The sequence below is a fragment of the Sminthopsis crassicaudata genome, chromosome 1, assembly GCF_048593235.1.
Source record: "Sminthopsis crassicaudata isolate SCR6 chromosome 1, ASM4859323v1, whole genome shotgun sequence".
Classification (NCBI taxonomy): domain Eukaryota; kingdom Metazoa; phylum Chordata; class Mammalia; order Dasyuromorphia; family Dasyuridae; genus Sminthopsis; species Sminthopsis crassicaudata.
The window spans coordinates 527,692,284-527,713,224 of record NC_133617.1 but is presented as its reverse complement, the minus strand read 5'-3'; the positions used below and the strand labels follow the sequence as shown (position 1 = coordinate 527,713,224).

Here is a 20,941-nt window from a genome sequence, read left to right as displayed (position 1 = left end):
AGGAATTCTCAACATTTTTTCATGTTATGGAACTCTTTGGCAATCTGGTGAAACCTATTCATTCGTTCATTCATCAGTTATTGAACGCTTTTGATATAAAAGACACAGCATCCACAATATAATAGACTATCTTTTTGCAAAAATAACCACTGCAAAGGCATGGTAAACTTTACCAGAGTCCCTGACAATTTTTAAAATCAAATTAGTTGAGAAATAAAAGCCTTGAAATTCAGCATTAGGAGAGAGTAACACTCAGTAGGTGATGCATACTTCATCCTGAATTGAACAGCCCAAGGACATGTATTCTTTGGGGGAACAAAGAGCCAAAGTACCTAAGTCAAACAAGCCCCATCAGTATCTACTGGGACTTATATAAGTGTCTAAAAGATCATTATTAATCTTAACTTTCATGTATAGGATAAAACCCTTCTCAGAACGGTTGTTTTTAAATGCACAAAATATATAGGATTACAAAGGAAACTTAACTATATTGAAATAAAGATGTCACTTTTCCCCCCATCCAAGTTCACAGACACTTCTTCCTCTTCTGCCTCCCTCCCATCCATCCAACTCCCCACCTCCACTCCTCACCCCTGCCAAGAAGCCCTGCTCCAGGGGATATATAGCTTGAGCTGTTAAGTAGACAGTAGGCCAGAATTAAATAGCCAACCTGCTGTAGTAGAAAGAAAACTTTATGTCAAATGACAGATCTGAATTTGATTCTCAGCTCTTCCACTTACCTGTGTGACCAGGCAAGTCAGTTAACCTTTCTTGGCCTTAGTTTCCACATCTTGCATTGTCCAATACATAAGGTTTTTGTTTAAAAAAAAAACAAAAACACTTTTTAAAGCATTTTATTAGCAATAAAATCCTATTATACATATGTGGGCAAAGATTTATATCAGTCTTAGACACTTATATGAGTCCTTAGTTACTAATGGAGTTTGTCCAGGGTAGGCACACTGGCTCTTTGTTGCCCAAAAGAATACATAACCTTGGATTGTTCAGTTTAGTGTATAGCTTGTATCATCGGCTCCGTCTATTACTCTGCCCTACTGTTGAATTTCAAGGCTTTTGTTTTTAAATTAATTTGATTTTTTTGAAGTTTGGTCAGGAATTCTAGTATAGTTTATTCACCTTGCTTTTATAGAAGTTATCTGTGTAAGAAGTTCCATTATATTAAGGATTCTGTGTGTGGTATTTAGAAAGCATTCAATAATTGTTAGATGAATGAATAAATTAATGATTCTAGAAGTTACTGGTCTTTTGAACAAGGATTTGGAGGAAATTATCTCTAAGTCTCTAGGATTCAATATTTTATGTTTATATCCAAATTATTTTTTGTACTTTTCTAAGTTTCATTCACAGATGATTCTTATTTACATCAGATCCCTAGATTATCACATCCTGCCTAAGACAGGTTAAATTAGTGCTAGTGAATTAGGCAAATAACTGGGTGGGGAAAGGCTTCTTCTTCTCCACCTCTGTTTGGGGTGGGTTAGGACTGGGAATATAGTTCAAATCAGGAGCTAAACAAGCTAAACCAGGTTAGTTTGGTATACAAGGCTGTCTGCAAAGCACCACAATCCAAAGGGTTAGTATGAGTGGGACAGGGGACCTGGTACTGAGATTTGGACTGGGGGATCAATTCTTGATTAGAGAATGCAGAGAATAGCAAAGAAATTGCTATTTCTCTGACTTGAGCAGTCTCCCCAAAACTATAAGTGTCATACCCTCCAAGAAATGAAAACCAGTATTCACTGAGCTGTTTTATGGCAGCTGCCTCCCACTCCCAACTTAAAACACTCAGAGGATGGAAACACCATCCTCACATCTTCATGTGACTCAGCCACATCTGTCAAGCTTGTGGGTGTATGTATGTCCATGAACCTTTGTTTGGGAACTTTTTTTTCATCAATCTCTTAAACATCACAAATTAAATCACAAAATTGCTTGTGGATATCCTATTACTCATAGTTTTAGTAAGTCAGGCAGGCCTATTCACAATTAACATGAACAATTGAAGCTTTGCTTCACTCAGTAGATGATTCTTCCTCCTTTTAGGGCAGTCTTCTAGGTTTTTGGTATCAGTACACTAGAGTCTGTGGTTGAAGTTTTAGGCAAGAGATTATTTTCAAATTATTTCTTCTATAAGATTTTGAGCTTTTTTTATTTTTGGTTTTTCTTTTTCTAATTCCAATGATCTAGTATTTTGCTAGGCCCTTGGACAGAAAGAAAAATTCAGGTAAGATGCTGTCTACTTTTTTTCTCTGAGGCAACTGGGGTTAAGTGACTAGTTCAGGGTCACACAACTAGGAAGTCAGGCTAAATTTGAACTCAGGTCCTCCTGCCTTCAGGGCCTCCACTTCACCAACTAGCTATCCCCAACACTGGATACTTTCAAGAGATTTCTTGTTATAATATGAAGATAAGACACCAATGCTGATAGCTCAAATGTTCAATATTAAATTATACAAATACATTTGAGAATTATAAAACAAAATTCTATATGAGGTCCAAGCTTCCTAGAAGGTATTGCATTTGAAGTAAATTTTCTCATAAGAATGTAATAGATGAAGAAAATATGATAAGAGCATATAGAATGTATTCTAATTATTTATGTATATGTTTAACTCACCTAATAAATTGCATTCTCTTTAAGAACAAGGGCCACATGCTTTGTGAGTTTATATCTTTTTCCAGTAACCAGCATAGATATTTGCAATACTTATGGGCTTGCCACTTGGTTGTGCTTGATAAATGTTTGTAAATGAATTTTACTATGATCTCTGGGAGAAGTGAAAAGGCAATTTTTAAAAGACCAAACAAATTTTTTTCATTCTTGAATGTTTACAATAAATATTTCATCCAGAATCTGAACAATAAGATTTTTTCAGCAATATACAAAGATAATTAGTAATTTTAATGATACAGCTAAGGTCCTATAAAATCAATGAATTATTAAAGGATAATTATATTCTGTATAGTTTTATTATTTTATGACCAAGATCAACTCAGACCAATGTGGCTGTTTAAGCTCAGGGTTGGAACTGTGGAACATACAACAAAAGAAGCTTACTTAACAGTAGCATAGAAAAGATGTTCAGGAAAGAAAAGCATTGATTGATTACGTGAAACTCACCTTTGAATTTGCCATATTGAATTGTCACATCTGAAGAATGTGTTAACCTATAGCCATGGTTTTGTTCCCTAGCAGTTTGAAGCTTTAGTTCTCCCTCCCCCTTCCAATCCAATTAAGTCTCTCATCTCAACCTTCCTCCTTCCCTTCCTTCTTCCTTTTCTCCCTTCCTCCCTTCCTCCCTTCCTGTTTTCATTTGAAAAATATTGGCTTTTGTGGCAAGGATTTTCCAGTCTTAGTTATACTGTTTCTGTAGCATACTTATTTTATTGTCCTTTTGTTTTTTTGAAAACTGGTACCACTATGGGCTTTTTAAAAAACTGAACCTCTGATGTCATCAAAGTAGAGAGCTTTTCATAAGATCTCCCTTTATCAGTATAAGTATTCACTAGTTCTACACCTTTAAAAAGGTTTAGAGAATTTATGGCTGAGATATTGAGAGATGATGCAATGGTTAGTACACGGGACTTGGAATCAGGAAGATTGGACTTCAGATGTGGGCTCAGACACTTACTAGTATGTGACCCTGGGCAAGTCACTTAATCCTGTTTACCTCAGTTTCCCCATCTGTAACATGAACTGAAGAAGGAAGGGGCAAAGTACTACAGTGTCTTTGTCAAGAAAATCCCAAATGGCTTCCTGAAGGATGCGACACAACTGAAAATGACTAAACAGCAACAGTGGGAGGTTAAAAGTGACTTACTCATATTCACCAGCCAGGCGGTATTTGAACTTGTTCTTCCTGACAGAAGGCCAGCTTGACATAACATTACCTCATACCATGTCTCAATGTGTATGCACAGTTGTTTGGTAGGGACTTATGGGGTGTTCTAGGAGAATTGGCAGCTCTGGAGTGGTGCCTTTCCAAGCCCTTTTCAGCAGTGCCCGTCCACTTTTGATGTCCAACTAGCTCTCACCTGTGGGTATATAGCATGTGCTGTAGTCACACTCTGATAAAATTGTCTCAATACATAGGCTAACCCAGGTTGAAGGCAACCAACAGGCTTTCAACCCATTGATGAATTAGGGTGATGTCTTCCCTAAGCATGTGAAGACTTTCCCTAGTGGAAGAATGAGTACACTTTGTCCCAACAGCTGTAAGGCAGCTGAAGCTATGAAAAGCTTAGAGTTTGATCAGGCATCAAATACACAAGGACATCCACTGCATCCCAGACCATCAACTGCCTCATATCTTGACACTGGCCTTTGATGACTTTGGGAGGGAGAGGAAGGCTAACAATTCTGCTTCACTTAAATCCAATTCACAAACAATTTTCATTGGTCTTCTTGAAAATGGGGATGACAACAACAATTGTTAGGTTACCAGAACCTTTAAATAACTACAATACTCTTTTCTCCAGCTACTTGGGATTTTTTTAAAAAGTATTTCATTTACATTTTCCTTTTTTATTAATTATTTATGTAGTTGTTTCTCCATCTGTATATTATAAATACCTCCAGAGCAATCAATTATCAATCAAGAACTTATTAAATGTTTATTATCTTCCAGGCATTGTGCCAAAGACTGAGGTTATAAAGAGAAAGCAAAAATAATCCCTGCTCTCAAGAAACTTACGTTTTAGTGGAGAAAACATCTATAAATCATTACACATATCACTTACACAAAAAAAAAAAAACCCAGAAACAAATAAACTATAGGCATGAATGTATGTAAATCAATAGATTCATCATATGTAGTAAGTAATATGAGAGAGGATGGCACTGTCACTTGTGAGGTCCTCAAGGAGGTGGTGCTTGACTTGTGTTTTAAAGGAAAACCAAGGATCCCAAGAATACAGAATAAGTACTGAGAGCCTTTCAGGCATAAGTGACAACCTATAGAAAGGCACAGGAAACATTGTCCTATACATTGTGAGCAACAGGCTAGTACAGTATAAGATGGAGCAATGCCTTAAAAAGCTAGAAAGATAAGAAATGGCCAGAACTTTAACTGAAGATCCAAACCCTATCATATCTTTTTTCTTTTTAATACCACATCCAAGTATAGTGCATTACATATAAATAGATGTTTAAAAATGCTTGTTAAATAAAGTTTGCATAACAGATTACCATCAAATCACATTAATACCATGGTTTTTTTTTTTCTCTGCAGAATTTCAAAGGCAAGAAAGTGTGAAATCCCAGAATAAAGGTGTCCAGTTATATGACACACCTTATGAACCAGAAGGCAATGGTGTGGATTCAGATTCTGAAAGCTTGGTCAGCCAGCGTTTAAGAGAAAGCAAATTGCCACAGGATGATGACAGGCCTGCAGATGAGTATGATCAGCCTTGGGAGTGGAACAAAGTCACGATTCCAGCCTTAGCAGGTAAAAGAAAGGAGTTAATAATGCTCACATTTTTTAAATTGTCTATCCTGGATGTATATTCACTACTATAAAACATGCAAAGAGTTCTCCAAAATAAGCAAGAGCGTTTTTCATCAATTTACTTCTTGCAAGTGTTTCACTAAAAACCATTTTGTGTGTATGTATTGGTGGCCATTGATATCATTGGAGAAATTAGCTTCATATCTATGAAAATACATATCCATTGAAGTATGCAAATTTATACACCTTTTATTTGAAAACTCAGCAATGTTTATTAGATTATTGCCCATACTGTCACCACCTCCCTGAGTTAGGTAAATCAGTGTCCCAGGAAAAGGGAAAAATATGAGGGGAATGACTCAAGCCATGGTAGAGTCCACTGCTGTGTCCAAATCTGAACCCTCCATCCTGCCTTCCCCTGCACTGACCTTACAGAAGTTTCCTTAGCCTTTCTCCTAGAAGTATCTTGGTCTCTGAAAATCCAACCCTTGCCATTTGATTACAGTGATTTGCCTGAATCATCTTCACCAATTGTATGCTTAGCTCAGTTCTTCCTTCTGTGAAAACTTGTTGTGTTAAGAAGGTAGCCTTTAGACCCATACTCTGTAGTCAGTCTGTCAGTGAGCATTTAGTAAGCACTTGCTATTTCTAGGCAATGAGGTGCTACAGCAACTGGAGTGCCAGGCCTGAAATCAGCAAGAACTGGGTTCGATTATGGGCTTTCACACTGACTAGCCGTATTAGCCCAGTCAAGTCACCTCCCCTTTTGTTTGCCTCAGTTTTCCTCCACTGTACAATGGGATAATAATCGCATCTTTCTAACACAGTAGATCCAGTAAGACAATTCTAAAGCACTTGGCATAGTGCCTGGCATGTGTTAAGCACTATATATTCTGTGAGGTATTCTTTTCTTCTATTGTCTATGCCAAACATTGTGCTAAGTGTTAGGTATACAAAGAAAGGTGAAAGAAATGTTACAGCTATTCTCAAGTAGTTCCCAGTCTCGTGTGGCCTCTAATAACATGTCACCTTTGACTCCACATTAACATCAGCCCTTTTGAATCAGAATCGCACCATTTTACAGTTAGTTCAACTTTAAAATTTAATAGTTGGCAGAACTGAACTCCAGAGAACTGAGTGGCTCTGGCTACCAAGAGCAGCCTTCCTTCCTATCTCTTCCTCTTTCAAAGCCTGCATGACATTTTGGGCTTTCCACCAATTCCCGTTTCCTATCTGAAAGTGGGCTGCCTCCAGGCTCAACTTACTTTCAAAGCAGAGAGAATGATTAATAGCTTTCAATCAATATTCAACCTTTCCCTTCTCAAATTCCAGGACTGGCCACTTTCCAGCTTCTCATCAAGCAGGTACTCCCAAGGAGAATGTTTTTCTAAAACTCTGTCATTACAATTTTATAGTATCAGAAATCCCTTAAACGTATATTGAATGATAGAGAAACCAAAGGAAAAGGAGGAGCTTTTTCTCTCAGAGGGATTTGAAGAAAAAAAAATTTTTTAATGTAGAATAAAGCTTTTTTTTTTTCTTATATTGTTCTAATCTAGTCCATACATAGGAGAGAGTAACAGGGAAGTGGGATTTCAGTTATGTCCACTTCATTTAAAAGCCTATTCTCTTTTATAATGAATAAATGTTAATTTAAACTACTCTACTTTATAACCATCAAATTGGCAAAGATAACTTGCGTGTCAAAACTCAATGTTTGTGAATCCTAAAGAAATAGTTTCACTCATGCATAGATCACTAGTGGAATTCAATTACATAAATATTTATTGAGTACCAATTCAGTGCAAAGCACTGTCCTAAGCACTGAGCTACAGTAATAGTAATAAAACCTTTTTCAGAGATTATATGGCAGTACACAAAAGTCAGAAAAATAATTGTTCTCTGATTCATTCTCATTAGGATTATACCCTTAATATTATCCTAAAGAAAAAAAGGGAGATGAAAAAATGAGAGATAGAAAGATACATATATGCATATATAACATTATTTGTAATTGCAAAGTGCTATACACAACTTCAACCCCTAACAAATATGAATAACTAAATATGCTATAGCAAGGTAATAGAATTCTATACTGTCATTAAAATAAGGAAAATATAGTTTAAAAAACTTTTAGAATACCTTATTTAAGGTAATACAAAGTGAAGAAAGCATAAATTTATATACTTAGTATGACTACATTGAAAGGAAAATGTGTTTCAGATACATGGATGAGTGAACAAACATAAATAGAATAGGATGCCAAGGAAGTAATTAAACTTTTCATGGATACTTTGTATGTAGAAATTTTTTTAACATAGTTACAAATGTTTATTAATTTGGTGAGGTTTTTTTGTTTAAAGCTAAAGATATGTTACAGTTAAAAAGACTAAGGTTCAGAATTTTAGACTTGTTCTAGAAATCACAGACTACTATCGTGTCAAAAGGACTGTAATATCTAAAATAATTTTATCTCTGATTTTTCAGGTCTCTAATGCAAAAAAAATTAAATCAGTTCTTAGGTATTTCTGTATTGTGCAATTAAGAATTTAGCTTTTTTAAAAAAGTAGATATTTAATATTTTTCATCTCACCAAAAAAACACTGATCTCTCAGTGTTCCCAACCATGGACCCCAAGCTCTGCAAAGAAGCACGAAGAGGTATCTTCTATTTCTCTTCCTCTTTCTTCCTCCTGAAGCTAGTTTTGCATAATTTTGCAACATTGACTATGAACATTTTCAATAATTTTTCTTTAATTGATTCAAATTTTTAAATCCTTTAAAAAACTTTTAGAATGGCTCTATGTATGTGGACAGAATAGTCTGGATAATACAAAGTGGTTATCTTTGCCACCATTTGTGACTACTGATATGCTTTGGAACCAAAGTAGCATAGAGTATGCCCGATTTGAAAAAGGACTACATGTAACAAATAAATTGATGTATGATGATTATTTTATTAATTTATGTCACCTGGAATTACATGGAGAGCTTACATGGCAGACTCTCAGGCAAAGGATCTTTTTAAAATTTTTAGTGATGGGAGTTCAGTCGCTTCAGTCATGTCCAACTCTTCACGACCCCATCTGGGGTTTCTTGGCTAAAGTACTAGAGTCATTTGTCATTTCCTTCTCCAGCTCAATTTACAGATGGTTCAGTTAGTGATTTAAAGATAGTAACTGTCTGAGGCCAAATTTGAACACAGGAAGAAGTCTTTGGGACTTCAGGTTAGGGACTCCATCCACTGTGCCACCTAACTGCCCCATAAAGTCATGGAAATTGCTACCAAATTGAGAAATGAATGCCTGTGAATCTGCTAAAATAATAATTAAAAAAAAATAACTCCACCCATGAGAGTTATAGAAACAGGTCTTAGAATTCTGTACCTGGGTACATCACAATTTTGATAACTAGTTCCCAGGAGAATATTTCAGGGTTTTTTTTTTTTTCATTTTTTTTTCATTTTTATTTTATTTTATAATTATAACTTTTTTTTGACAGTACATATGCATGGGTAATTTTTTACAACATTATCCCTTACACTTACTTCTATTCAGATTTTTTCCCTTCCTCCCCCAACCCCCTCCCCCAGATGGCAAGCAGTCTTATATATGTTAAATATATTACAGTATATTCTAGATACAATATATGTGTGTAGAACCGAATTTTTTGTTGCACAGGAAGAATTGGATTCAGAAGGTAAAAATAACAGTTTACACTCATTTCCCAGTGATATTTCAGGGTTTTAAAAATATTTGATAATGAGCCAATAAATATGGACTCTAATTGAAGGGAGTCTGACTTATATCTGGATCAACTGCCAAAGTAAAAAGTTATCATAACATTGTGATTAGAATATCTATTCAGATATTTTGGATGGCATCCAAAAGCTTAAAAATCAGCCCTGAATTCCTGCAGATGCCAAGGAGGGTCCTTGATATCCCATGATCTTGTCCAGAGCTTCTCAAACTGTTTCTACTTTTTACCCTTCAAAATTTTATGTGATCCCAGGTATATGCAATAGGTATACAAACCAAACATTTACATAACTCATAATTTTGTGTCAACCCATATTCAGTTATGAGATCCCATATAGGATCATTACTCACAGTTTAAGAAGCTGGAATCTGGTCAGCTCTTGCTTGTCATGTCTTTCTGCAACTGTCAGATAATAAACTATTGTTATAGGTTTGCCAATAAATAGTAAAAAAAGGAGGCGAGGAGGAACACACTGTCTACCAAGTTTACTAAGCTAGATCCCTTTTCTCATCAGTGATAATGTTTGCATTATTCACCTATTAGACTTTCAATGCAATTTCCAAGAAGGTACTACCATTGTAACCCCAAAAGATATATCATTTTGCAAAGTCTTATCAGCTTTTCAGTGCCAAGAAGTCAGGGATGCTGGAACTCCCTTCATTTCAAGTCCTATTTCCATTATATATCTCAGATTTTCCCCCTTTTTCAGTCATACAGCCCCGTCCTATTTCAAAGCCTTATTACCTTTCCCTTGAATAGTTACAGTAGCTTCAAATTGCTTTCTCTGCCTCTAGCTTCTTTCTTCCCCAATCCCTTTTCCATATAGCTTCAGAATTAATATTCCTAACACAAATATCTGACCATGTCTCTCTTTTGCTCTAGAATCTTACTGTTGAGAAGATTCTCTCCTATTGAGTAAAGTGCAAATTCCTATTTGGCTTCCAAAATCCTTTACAATTTAGCTGCAGCATACCTTTCTAGGGTTACATTCTATGATCCAGCCAAACTGACCTGATTGGTGTTGCTTCTGCATGAGCTCCTCCTCCCTGTGGGACAACAGAAAATATACTTGCTTTTCAGTCAAATCCCGTCTTTGATCCTTACCCCCTGAGTGACCTTGAGCAAGCTTTATCCATTAACCTTTACTTTCTTATTTGTAAAATGAGGGAACTAGACTAGATGGTATTCTTGGTCCCTTCCAAAACTAGAGCCATGATCTGCTGAGCTTCTGAGTACTCTCTCCTCATCACTTTTTATAGGAAGTCCATCCCATTCCTCCTCGAGGCTCCAGTTTCTAATGCCTTTGACAATCATTTGCCCATATTTTATATTTAATTTTCCATTCACATGTTATTCCCCCTCCCCAAAAGAGAACATAAGGTCCCAGAGGGCATATTGTTTTGCTATTGATTTTATACATCTAGCAACAAGCACAGTGGGTAATACTTAAGTGTTGGACCTGTGATTTCAATTGGGAGTGGCGGGGAGATTCTTATGAAGAATTTGCTCTACCAGAATAGTACCTTCTCTGTGATTTATGACTTAGAGTTTCCTGAAGTGCTGGGGAGAGTTTATGTGACTTTCTCAGAGTGATACAGACAGTCTATATCAGATGTGGGATGGAACTTGGAACTTAGTCTTTCTAAGTCCAGCTAAACTATCCTGTACACTAGTCTGCCTTTCTCTCTTCCCCTCTCCCTCCCTTGTCCCCTTCCTCTCTCTCATCCCTCTCTTCCATCTCTCCTGTCTCCCATCTGTCTTTTTTTGGATCTCTCTCTCTCTCTCTCTCTCTCTCTCTCTCTCTCTCTCTCGTCTTATTCATTTCTTCCCTCTCCCCTCTGTGTCTTTCTGTCTCTTTGTCATTCTCTGTCTTGTTTTTTACTAGCTTTCCCCCATAGTTCTTCTATCTTCTCTAACTCTTTTTTTCTCTCTTTCTCTGTCTTTATATTTCTCTATCTCCCTTTTTCTCTCTCTATTTAACTCTATTTATTTCTTTCTCTCTGTCTTTCTGTCTCTCACATTTCTCCCCTATTTCTCTTGCTAACTCTTTCCCTGCTTTCTCTGACCTCTCTTTCTCTGCCTATCTTTCTGTCTTTGTGTCTCTCTTCCATCTTTCTTCTATTACTCTTTTCCATCTCTCTGAACAACTTTGTCTATCTCTGTCTCTACTTCTGTGTCTCTTCCATTTCTATCTCCTATTTCTTTCTCCCATCCCTTTCTGTCTTCTGTCTCTCTGATTTTTCTTTCTTTCTGCTTCTCTTATTCTTTTTCTCCATGTCTTCACATAGTAGTTGCTTAATAAATGCTTGTTGAATTAAATTGACAGTTAAGAAAGGTTTTCATTAGTTTGTGCTTCTTTAAAGGCCTTTGGAGAAGAAAATGGTAGAAGGACTAGTGTAATGAGGACTAATTAATGTAAAATGATGGCCTTTCTCAATAAATATAACCACCTACTTGTAAACCCAAGCACTGCAGACATCTTAGAAATGTTACTCTTCTATAAAGAAATGTAAAGCTTATATTAGTCTAAAGGATGATGAGTTATGTTAGTTTTAGTCTTTTGTTTGGGATTTTTGTTACTGCCATTTGCTTGCTTTCTTAAAAAAAAAAAAAAAAAAAAAAGTCAGTTAGCCAAGCCTAAGAAATTCATATCTTTCCACCCTTCTTTTTAATCATTTGCCTTAAATTGTCTTAAACCTCTTCCATATATGAAACTTCCAGGGTATTATAAAGGGGAGAGACTTGTTGCAAAGAAGAGAATAAATCAGAATTATTGCTTTGAATTTCTACAACACTTTGTCCTTTTTCAACTTCTTTGACATTATGGAAAGGGAGGTTTGTTAGTGAGAAAAAAAATGCTTTGAATTTTCCAGTGGAAGCATCCATTTCATATTAGTGGTCTCTGAGTTCTGTGTGTGCACAAACATCTCCAGGAAAACTAGAACCCACATTTCATGAAATCAGTGCAGTGTCACAACCTAAGTAAAATTGTGTGCCAGCACTCTTCCAAGTCACACATATAAAGTGTCCATGACTCATTCTTTCTCTTGGAATTTTGCTAGCATTATTTAGTTGAGACTTTCAATAGGAGGCAGGCGAGAAATATTTTAAACTCTCAAAAGATCTTGACCAGTAGCATGTTTCCCCTATTCAGCAGCATGAGTGTGCAGTCATTGGCTAAAATTCCCCAATGCCAGAAAACATTAGGAACATTTGGCTTTTGATGAGTCCCAGCAGCAGAGGGCAAATCCTGAGGATCTGATTTCACAGCCCAGCAACCCACATAGCTTACAGAGGGAAACAATATAGTATCTCAATGGGAACAGAAGGATATTGTAAGTTTAATCAGCCTTGCATGCCACCTACCCTTCCACCAGCAGGACTTCTGAATTTTAGACAGGAGAGCATCTGTTTCTATCCAATTTTGAAATTCCCATTGAAGCTTTTGTAGGAACAAATTGCATGGTCACAGCCCCAGACCCATTACCAGGTGGGTTCTTAAAAATCACTTCCCATTCACTTAGAAGGGGCAGTCCAGGCATGAAACTTGGCTTTCTCTATTAGTCCATCAGTCTTCCTGAAAAAAGGAAGGGATGCATTACAGCTGTGGGCAACACTCAAAAACAAAAAAAAAAAAAGTCTCTTCAAAAAGCTACTCACATCCCAGACTGAGCTCCGGGCCAAGTACCTTAATTAAAGTGAGCCTCATGATATCCCTAAATTTTCTGCTTTCTTTTGTCAGTTCTGAGTTGGTTTTATCCAACTTGTATAGGGTCTGTGATCATAGCATCAGAGATTTAGAGCTAGAAGGGACCATTCAGTTCAATTCCCATCATTTTACAAGTGAAGAACCTGAGGCACATTTTTTTAACCCTTAAATGCATTGTATATGCATAATGTCCTAATAATGCTGTTTCATTTCTGACTATAACCCATGAAGGGAATATCCCTTTCCAGTCTGGAGAAGTCAAAACTGATTTGCTTAGAATAAAGCATTCTGCATTTTAAACCTAAAATGTACCTGATGGTTTTATTTGGAAACCATTTGCCCCAAGTTCCTTTGTTTGGCATTGAGGATTAAAATTCAGGAAGAGAAAAGTTTTGTTATTTATATATGTGTGTGTGTGCATATATATACACATATCATTCATAGTCACTTCCTGTGTGACATCTTCCCTTGTAACAAGTAGAAAAAAGTCAGACAAAACAAATAGATGCTTTGTCCATATCTGTAGATAACATGCTTCTTTCAGATTCCATAGTACACTGTTATCTCTGCTTTTATGTGATAAACATGTTCAACTCTCAATCTTTTGGCATCACAACTGAAGTTCTAAAGTCTTTTCATTATTGTTTTCTTTTACATTGTGGTCTGCATCAGTTCATAAAATTCTTATCAAATTTCTCTGAATTCTTCATATTTATCATTTCTTATGGCCACGGTATCTTGTTGCATTCATATTGTATTCATGAGAAGTAGCATGGTTCAGAGAAAAGAACAATAATTTGATCCTCAAAGGTCTTAGGTTCAAGTATAGAGGTGTACCTGGTTTCATCACAAATGCTTCACAGATATAATGTTTCTTTTACAAATTGAAGGTTTGTAGTGGCCCTGTGTAGATTGTTCTTGCCCCATTTTTCCAACAACATGTGCTCCCATTGTGTCTCTGTCTCATATTTTGGTAATTCTTGCAATATTTCAGACTTTTTCATTATTATTGTATGTTTGGTGTTCTGTGATTAATGATCTTTGATGTTATTATTGGAATTATTTTGGTTACCATGTAAGACAGCAGACTTAATCAATAAATGTTGTGTGTATTTTGACTGTTCCACCACTGGCAGGCAGCTCCTCCCATCTTCTCCCTCTCCTCAGGCAGTCATATTCCCTGAGATACAACAATATTGAAGAATATTACATGAACTTAGTTAATAAAGCAGCAGTGACTCCCATTTTGAAAGAAGCTCTACTATGGATAAAATACTATCAAATAACATCGTATGCTACAGAGAAATCTTTCACAGTAAAAAATCAATTGTAGCAAACAACACTGTTGTCTTATTTTTTTTAATTGCTACAGCCAGCCCATCCTTCAACAACCATCACACTGGATCAGTCAGGCACCATCAATATCAAAGTAAGATCCTCCAGCAGCAAAAAGATCACAACTCACTGAAGGTTCAGGTGATGGTTAGCAATTTTTTTTGCAATTTTTTTTCCTAAATTAAGACATACTTACACACATGTATTGTTTTTTAGACATAATACTAATGAGCACTTACTAGATTACAGTATAGTACAAATAGAAAGCAAACAAATTTATGTGACTTGCTTTATTGTAGTATTCACTTTATTGCAGTGCTCTGGAATCAATATCTCTGAGGTATGCCTATAGTCTTTGTTGCAAACTACCTAAACAAATTTGGGAATTGGACTATATGATTTCTGATTTATCTTCAGGTTCCATATGAATCATTAACCACAGTGTGTTCAGCTGTTTCCCTATCAGTGAGCACCCACATTCCAGCCTGTTCTTTTTTCTACTGCAAGTGTTGAGATAGACATATGTATGAAAATAGAAGAACATACAGACATACATCTCTTCTCCTCTCCCTCTTCCTCTCACTTCCACTTTTATTCTCCCTTTCTCTCTTCCTTTCCTCCTCTCCTTCTCCCTTCCCTTTTCTTCTTCCTTTTTTCCCTCCCCTTTCCTCTTTCTCTTTCTCTCTCTCCCTCTAACCCATTACCTCCATATATCTATACAGGGCCTCCCACAAGTTTTAGTATTATTTTAAGTAGTGGTTAAGCATAGAAGAGTGAGATCAAAGGTAATTTTTTAAAGTTATAATTCCAACCTAATTTCCAGAATAGTTAGGAGTTAGGATTCAAACCCAGATATTCTGCACATCACTTCTCAGTGATCTTCACTGACTTCCTACTACCCATAGATTAGGATGCTCCCCTAATACAGAACTGAATATTTTTTTAAAACCAGTATTCTTCTTAACATGTTATAAAGCTGCCAATCTTCATAGTGCCCCCAAAGTTTGATGTGCCTAAATAAGTGTCAGGGAGCATCTGGGAACAGTTGAAAACATTTCACTGCTTCCCAGATTCAATCCTACTCTCTCCTTTCTGTTCAATCATAGACCTTTCAATATCTATCTTCAATGTCCATCAAAAATAGATGTTGTGATGAAATAATTCAGTAGGTTGCCATTCAAATATATATGAGGGTTCTTCAGGAAGTATTATTCTTTATGCATATGGTTTTTCCTGAATGAATTGTGGAGCTGATCCTCAACAGAAGGATTTCACAACAAAGGACTTGGTACAATCAGAATAATGTCATCCATAGACAGGAGTACCTAAAATATCCTATGGAGAACTTTACTTCTTTTAAACTCTGTTCAGTATAGCCTCAGTGACTATAGTAAACATTTTTGAAGACCATATGTTTCTTGTTTTATGCCTCACTTAATTTTGATTATCAGAGTATCCTTTAACAATGTTATATTTGTGGGTGCATCTCTCAAAAAATTCATGTGATCTAAACAGATACATGGAAATCACCTTGTTGGAGAAGAGCCTTTAATATGCTATATTATGCTCTACTGAATAAGATTTTATGTATTGATTTACTTTTTTTTTTTGGTAATCAACAAACAGTTGACACAGCAGAGTCTTAAATTATTTGCATCTTTCCATCAACTGAGTAACTATAAAAATGCAGTCTTCCATTAAAAATAATCTATAAAATTCTATCCATTGATTTTTTCATATATTTATCAACCAGCAAGCATTTATTAAGTGTTATTATGTACCAGGCACTGCACTAAGTGCTGAAGATGCCATGCAAGCCTCCCCCCAAAAAAAATCCAGAGTCTCCTTTAAAGGAGCTCATATTTTAATTAACACCCTCAGCATTTATATACATAAAACCAGAGAGATTTAATCTCTATAGACCTCACTTAGCTCTCATCTTCTATCCATGACTCTAACATAGTGATGTCATTTTGGTCCTCCAAGAACAAAAGAAAACAACCAACTTATCCTCTATATTTACTCCTAATTTCTATTTTTCTCTTGAATAATTCTGGAGTTTCTTGTTTCATTGATCTCTGAGGTTCACAGAATTCTCACTGTAATGAAGCACTATGGATTCACTGTCCTTTATATCCACAGTATTTCCTAAGTTTGCTTTGAGTTCTCAATTTTACTCATTCTTCTTTCTGTTTTGGAATCCTCTCTGCTGATTTTTCTACTTAGGCGCAGTGGACTTTTATTAAGGCATTTTCTTTTGATATTTCTGGCATTCTACTCTTTTTTTCTTGTATTCTTACATTACTTAACTCCTTAGACACTTTTTTTTTGTCTTCATGGGAAGACCACCCAAAACTGGACTCAAGACTCCTTATGGTAGGGCATGGGAATAGAACCATATGATTTTCCAGTCCCCTTTCCATCAGGAAGCTACTCATGCCAGCATATTTTTAACCTGCTCTTTTTATGCTTTCCTTTCCTTTCCTTCCTATGACTATCCAGGGGAAAAAAAAAATGTCTCCCATTTGCATGCATAGTAGAAAGGATTTGGGAAATAATTGAAATAAAGAGGTCTGGCCTCCAGGTATAAGCCTTCTTCAAGTTTGCTTATTCTCATTATCTGGAAGAGGAGAATGGGAGATGAGAGCTAAGTGAGGTCTATAGAGATTAAATCTCTCTGGTGATGATTCATAAGAGTTTTAGGGTGGTAAGAGAGGAAAGTCTTATCTTCTTGCCTATAGATCTTGGTGTAATTACTCTATCTCTGGCATAATTTTTTTGAGGTTAAAGACAATTATAGAAAGCAACTATTATTTACCTTGCTAGTCAACTTGTAGAGCTCATTCCCATAAAAAGATCTTATTACAGAGAACATGAAGTGTGATAGACTGAATTCTATCTGAATTCTAATCCCAACACACTAATTACCTTTGTGACCATCTGACCAGAAGCAGCTATGTTATCATAGCACAGGACCAGGAGCCAAGAAGACATGGATTCAAATCTAGCCTGAGACATTTGCTAGCTATATGACCCTGAGCAAATCATTACTTTGTGTAGAAACTCTTGTTCTGGGCACAGTTATCAAATCAAAATGCGATCCTTTTTAGAATGATGGCATCCAATAATTGACCTGTGGATCAACTCACAATTATAATGATTTCCTAATCATCCTTCCCTGACCATCATTCTCTCCCCCTTATCTCACTGATGCGGGTGGTAGCGCCTTTAAGATTCCTTTATGATTCCCAACCCCCATGGCTGACCTTTGATTTATAAGTCCTGGTCAAAAGCACCCTTTTGAATTCCAATGGGAGTTATCCCAGCCCCCATCGGATCTGAGCTAACTTGGGCTATCCCAGCCCCCATTCTAATGATCTGCTCAGGTTTCCCAAGCCACCTAGCAAATTCTAGCCCTCAATGAAACCCAGCAAGGAACCAACCTGGGATTCCACCCATAGGCTCCTTTAACCAAATAAAAGAGTCAAGCTGGAATCATCTCTTTGCAGAGGATTGAAACATGCTAACAACATGCTTTGCATCACAGACTCTCTGTCCACCGCTTTTGGTGTATTTCTTCCTCTATCTAATACCTTTTACTAACCAGACTTTAACCTTACTTCCAAACCCTACAATAAATCTTTTGTCAATCTAGGTTTTCGGGCCTGTAAATTCCTTTATAGGGGACTCTGTGCTGCCACTAGAACTCATTTAACTCTGTATCCTTGCGCTGAATCCAGAGGGGTTGCAGGGGAGTTCTATTTGACTTCCTGTTCTCTGAACCTGCCACTAGACCTCAATTAATCCTAATTTCAATTAGGTACCCCTTATCTAGATCTTATCATTACCTTTTCAAAATATGAACTCCTCAAAGTCATGATATTTTCAGTGCTTTGCTCAATCCATGATAGAGCTTATTACATAGTTTTATATCCATTAAATTCATGCATGGAAACTGAAAAAAATTATGATATCAGATTAATATAATGGAATACTTATGTGCAGTAAGAAGTGACTAATATTTGTAATTTGAAGAAACATGGGGAAATTTACATAAAATAATGCAGAACAAAATAAACAGAGCCAATAAAACAATGAACATTATAACCATAATGATGTAAATGATAAAACAAAATCCCTAAAAGGAAGTAGAAAATGAAAAAATCAAGGAAGGTCCAGGGAGGTCAAGTCAGCAAACATCTATTCAATACCTACTGTATGTATGTCAGCAACTGCACCAAGTACTCATGATGTGAAAAAAGAAAAAACACATTTCCTGCTCTCCAAGAGTTCAACAGTCTAATTGGGAAGTCAGTGTGCAAACAACCATAAAAAGAATGAATTGGAGATAATAAAAGTAGGGAAGGTACTATCTTTAAGGGATTCTTGCAGAAAGCAGAATTTTGGCTGAGGCTTAAAGTTAGCTAGGGAACCCAGAAAGGAGAGAAAGAATGAGAGAATTCCAGGCATGAGGGAAAACCAGTGAAAATACATTGAGCAAGAGTGTAATCTTCGAGGACCATGAAGGAAGCCAATGTCACTGCATTTACAGTACGGGATGGAGAGAGAGGGGTGCAGAGGGAGTAATTTGTGAGAAGACTGAAAAAGGAGAAAGAGGCAAGCAATGAAGGACTTTGGATACCAGATATAATTTTGTATTTGATCCTGAAACTAATAGGGAACAAATGGAGTTTATTGCTAACACAGGCAATATGGTCACAACTATGCATTAGAATGATCACTTTGACCATTAAATGGATGATGGACCACAATGGGAAAAACTCGAGTCAGGGAGACCAAGCAGTCATTGCAATAGTCCAGATGGGATGCTTCGGAATGCTGGCAGTGTTGAAGAATATAAAGGGATTTCACATGTATAATTGATATATTGCTTTTCCTCTTAGCGATTGTGGGAGAGAGGTGAGAATTTGAAACAAAATTTTAAAAAGAAAAAATGTTAAAGACAAATAAATCAAAATCTTAATAAAAAATAAGGTGGCATATATAAGATATATTTAAAAAGTAGAAATGAGAAGAAGTTGGCAGCAAATTGTATCTGGAGAATGAGTTAGAAATGACCATTAGCTTGCCAGCCTAGGTGCCTGGGAGGATGATGAAACATGAAACTTTGACAGTTACAGAAAAGAAAGGAACTCCAGAGAACTTGAGAGGAAAGATAGTGAGTTCTCTTTGAGGCATGTATAGTTTAACGTATCTTCCTGCTCTCTGGTTCAAGTTATCCAATAGATAATTGGAGATACAAGTTTAGAGGTTAGGGAAAGTTAGAACTTGAAAAAGTAGATCATCAGGATAGAGATGGCAATTGAATCCATGGGACCTGATGAGATCACCAAATGAAATATTATAAAAGAAGAAAAGAGGACGTAGGACAGAACTTTGAGAGACACTCACTTAACCTAGATTAAGATCCATCAAAGGAGACTGAAAAGAAGCAAACGTAGTTAGAAGAACCAGGAGAGAATAGTATCAACAGAAACTTGCAAAGAAAACTGTCCAGGAGAAGAAGGTGATTGAACTTGTCATAGGCTGCCGAGAGCAAGAGGGATGAGGATGAGGAAAAGCACATTAACTTTGCAATTAAGAGATCATTGGAAACTTTGGAGAAAGCAGTTTCAGTTGAATAAAGTAAGAAATCAAAGTGTAGCAAATTAAGAAGAATGAGGGAGGAAAAGGAAATGGAGGTATCACTTATGGACTGCCTTTGCAAGAAAGGAAGATGTGATAAAGATCTGATAAAACAAAATTTCTGCCTCCTGGCTAGGAGAAAATATTGAATCCATTGTCAGAAAAGATTCCTATAGCCAGTATTTTTGCTTAGTTATTTTTCTGTCACAAGAGAACTTAGTTGGAGGGTAATGTGGAAAAGGGCAATTATGAAGAAAGAAAAAAAGATCAAAAAACATATTTAATAAAGACTATAAAGTAGGCATATGTATCCCTAATAGGTGATGTTTGAATCATTTTTTTATCTTTAAAATAATTTCATCTGGCTTCTTTATAGTAGTTTAGGATCTTCCCCAATTTGAGATTCCTTGAAAATTGATCTCTTGGTGCTTTCAAAATTGAGTTGATTCATCCCGCAAAGATTTCTTCTGGATATACTTGGTCTAGTCCAAACAAAAAATGACATCATCTTTTTAGTGCCATTTCTACTTTTACATGTAAGACATAAAATACTGAGATGTATTACATGCCAAATACAGTAGTAGTTCCATTAACAGTTATAAGAAAATAACATCACTAAAGCCTTGGCTTATCCATTCCAGTTTCTGTCTATTTGTTACCTTTTTTTTTTCTTTTTAAAAATTTACCTGAAAATAATCTAGCATAGTTGGACACAGCACAACTTCTGCAGACTCATTTTTCCTTCTTTTTTTTTTCCGCTGCTAATAATGGTTTGCTGTAATATCTTGCAATTAAATATACCAGAAACTGGTAGTTGTCCTTAGTTGCTGACAAGAAGATAGCATATGTGAGCAGATGCAATTTCTGTGCTTCTTTGGTTGTGGCAAAATATGTTATATCAATTAAAATGCCGTAAGAAATGGTGATAATCAGAGTCAATGTATTTTTACATTTATCCTTTTCTCATTTTTCAGGGTCAATAGCCAGCTTGAATAGTTCATTTTGGAGCTATGATAATTGCAAAC

The 20,941-nt window shown here is 36.1% G+C and overlaps 1 protein-coding gene across 1 annotated transcript in view; it reads left to right on the top strand.

The window, feature by feature from the left end:
• SHB (SH2 domain containing adaptor protein B) overlaps positions 1-20,941 on the top strand; it is a 349,572-nt gene that overhangs the window by 204,372 nt on the left and 124,259 nt on the right. Inside the window, 1 exon segment of the mRNA XM_074281807.1 lies at positions 5,253-5,468. Within this exon segment, the coding sequence (XP_074137908.1) occupies positions 5,253-5,468 (216 nt within the window).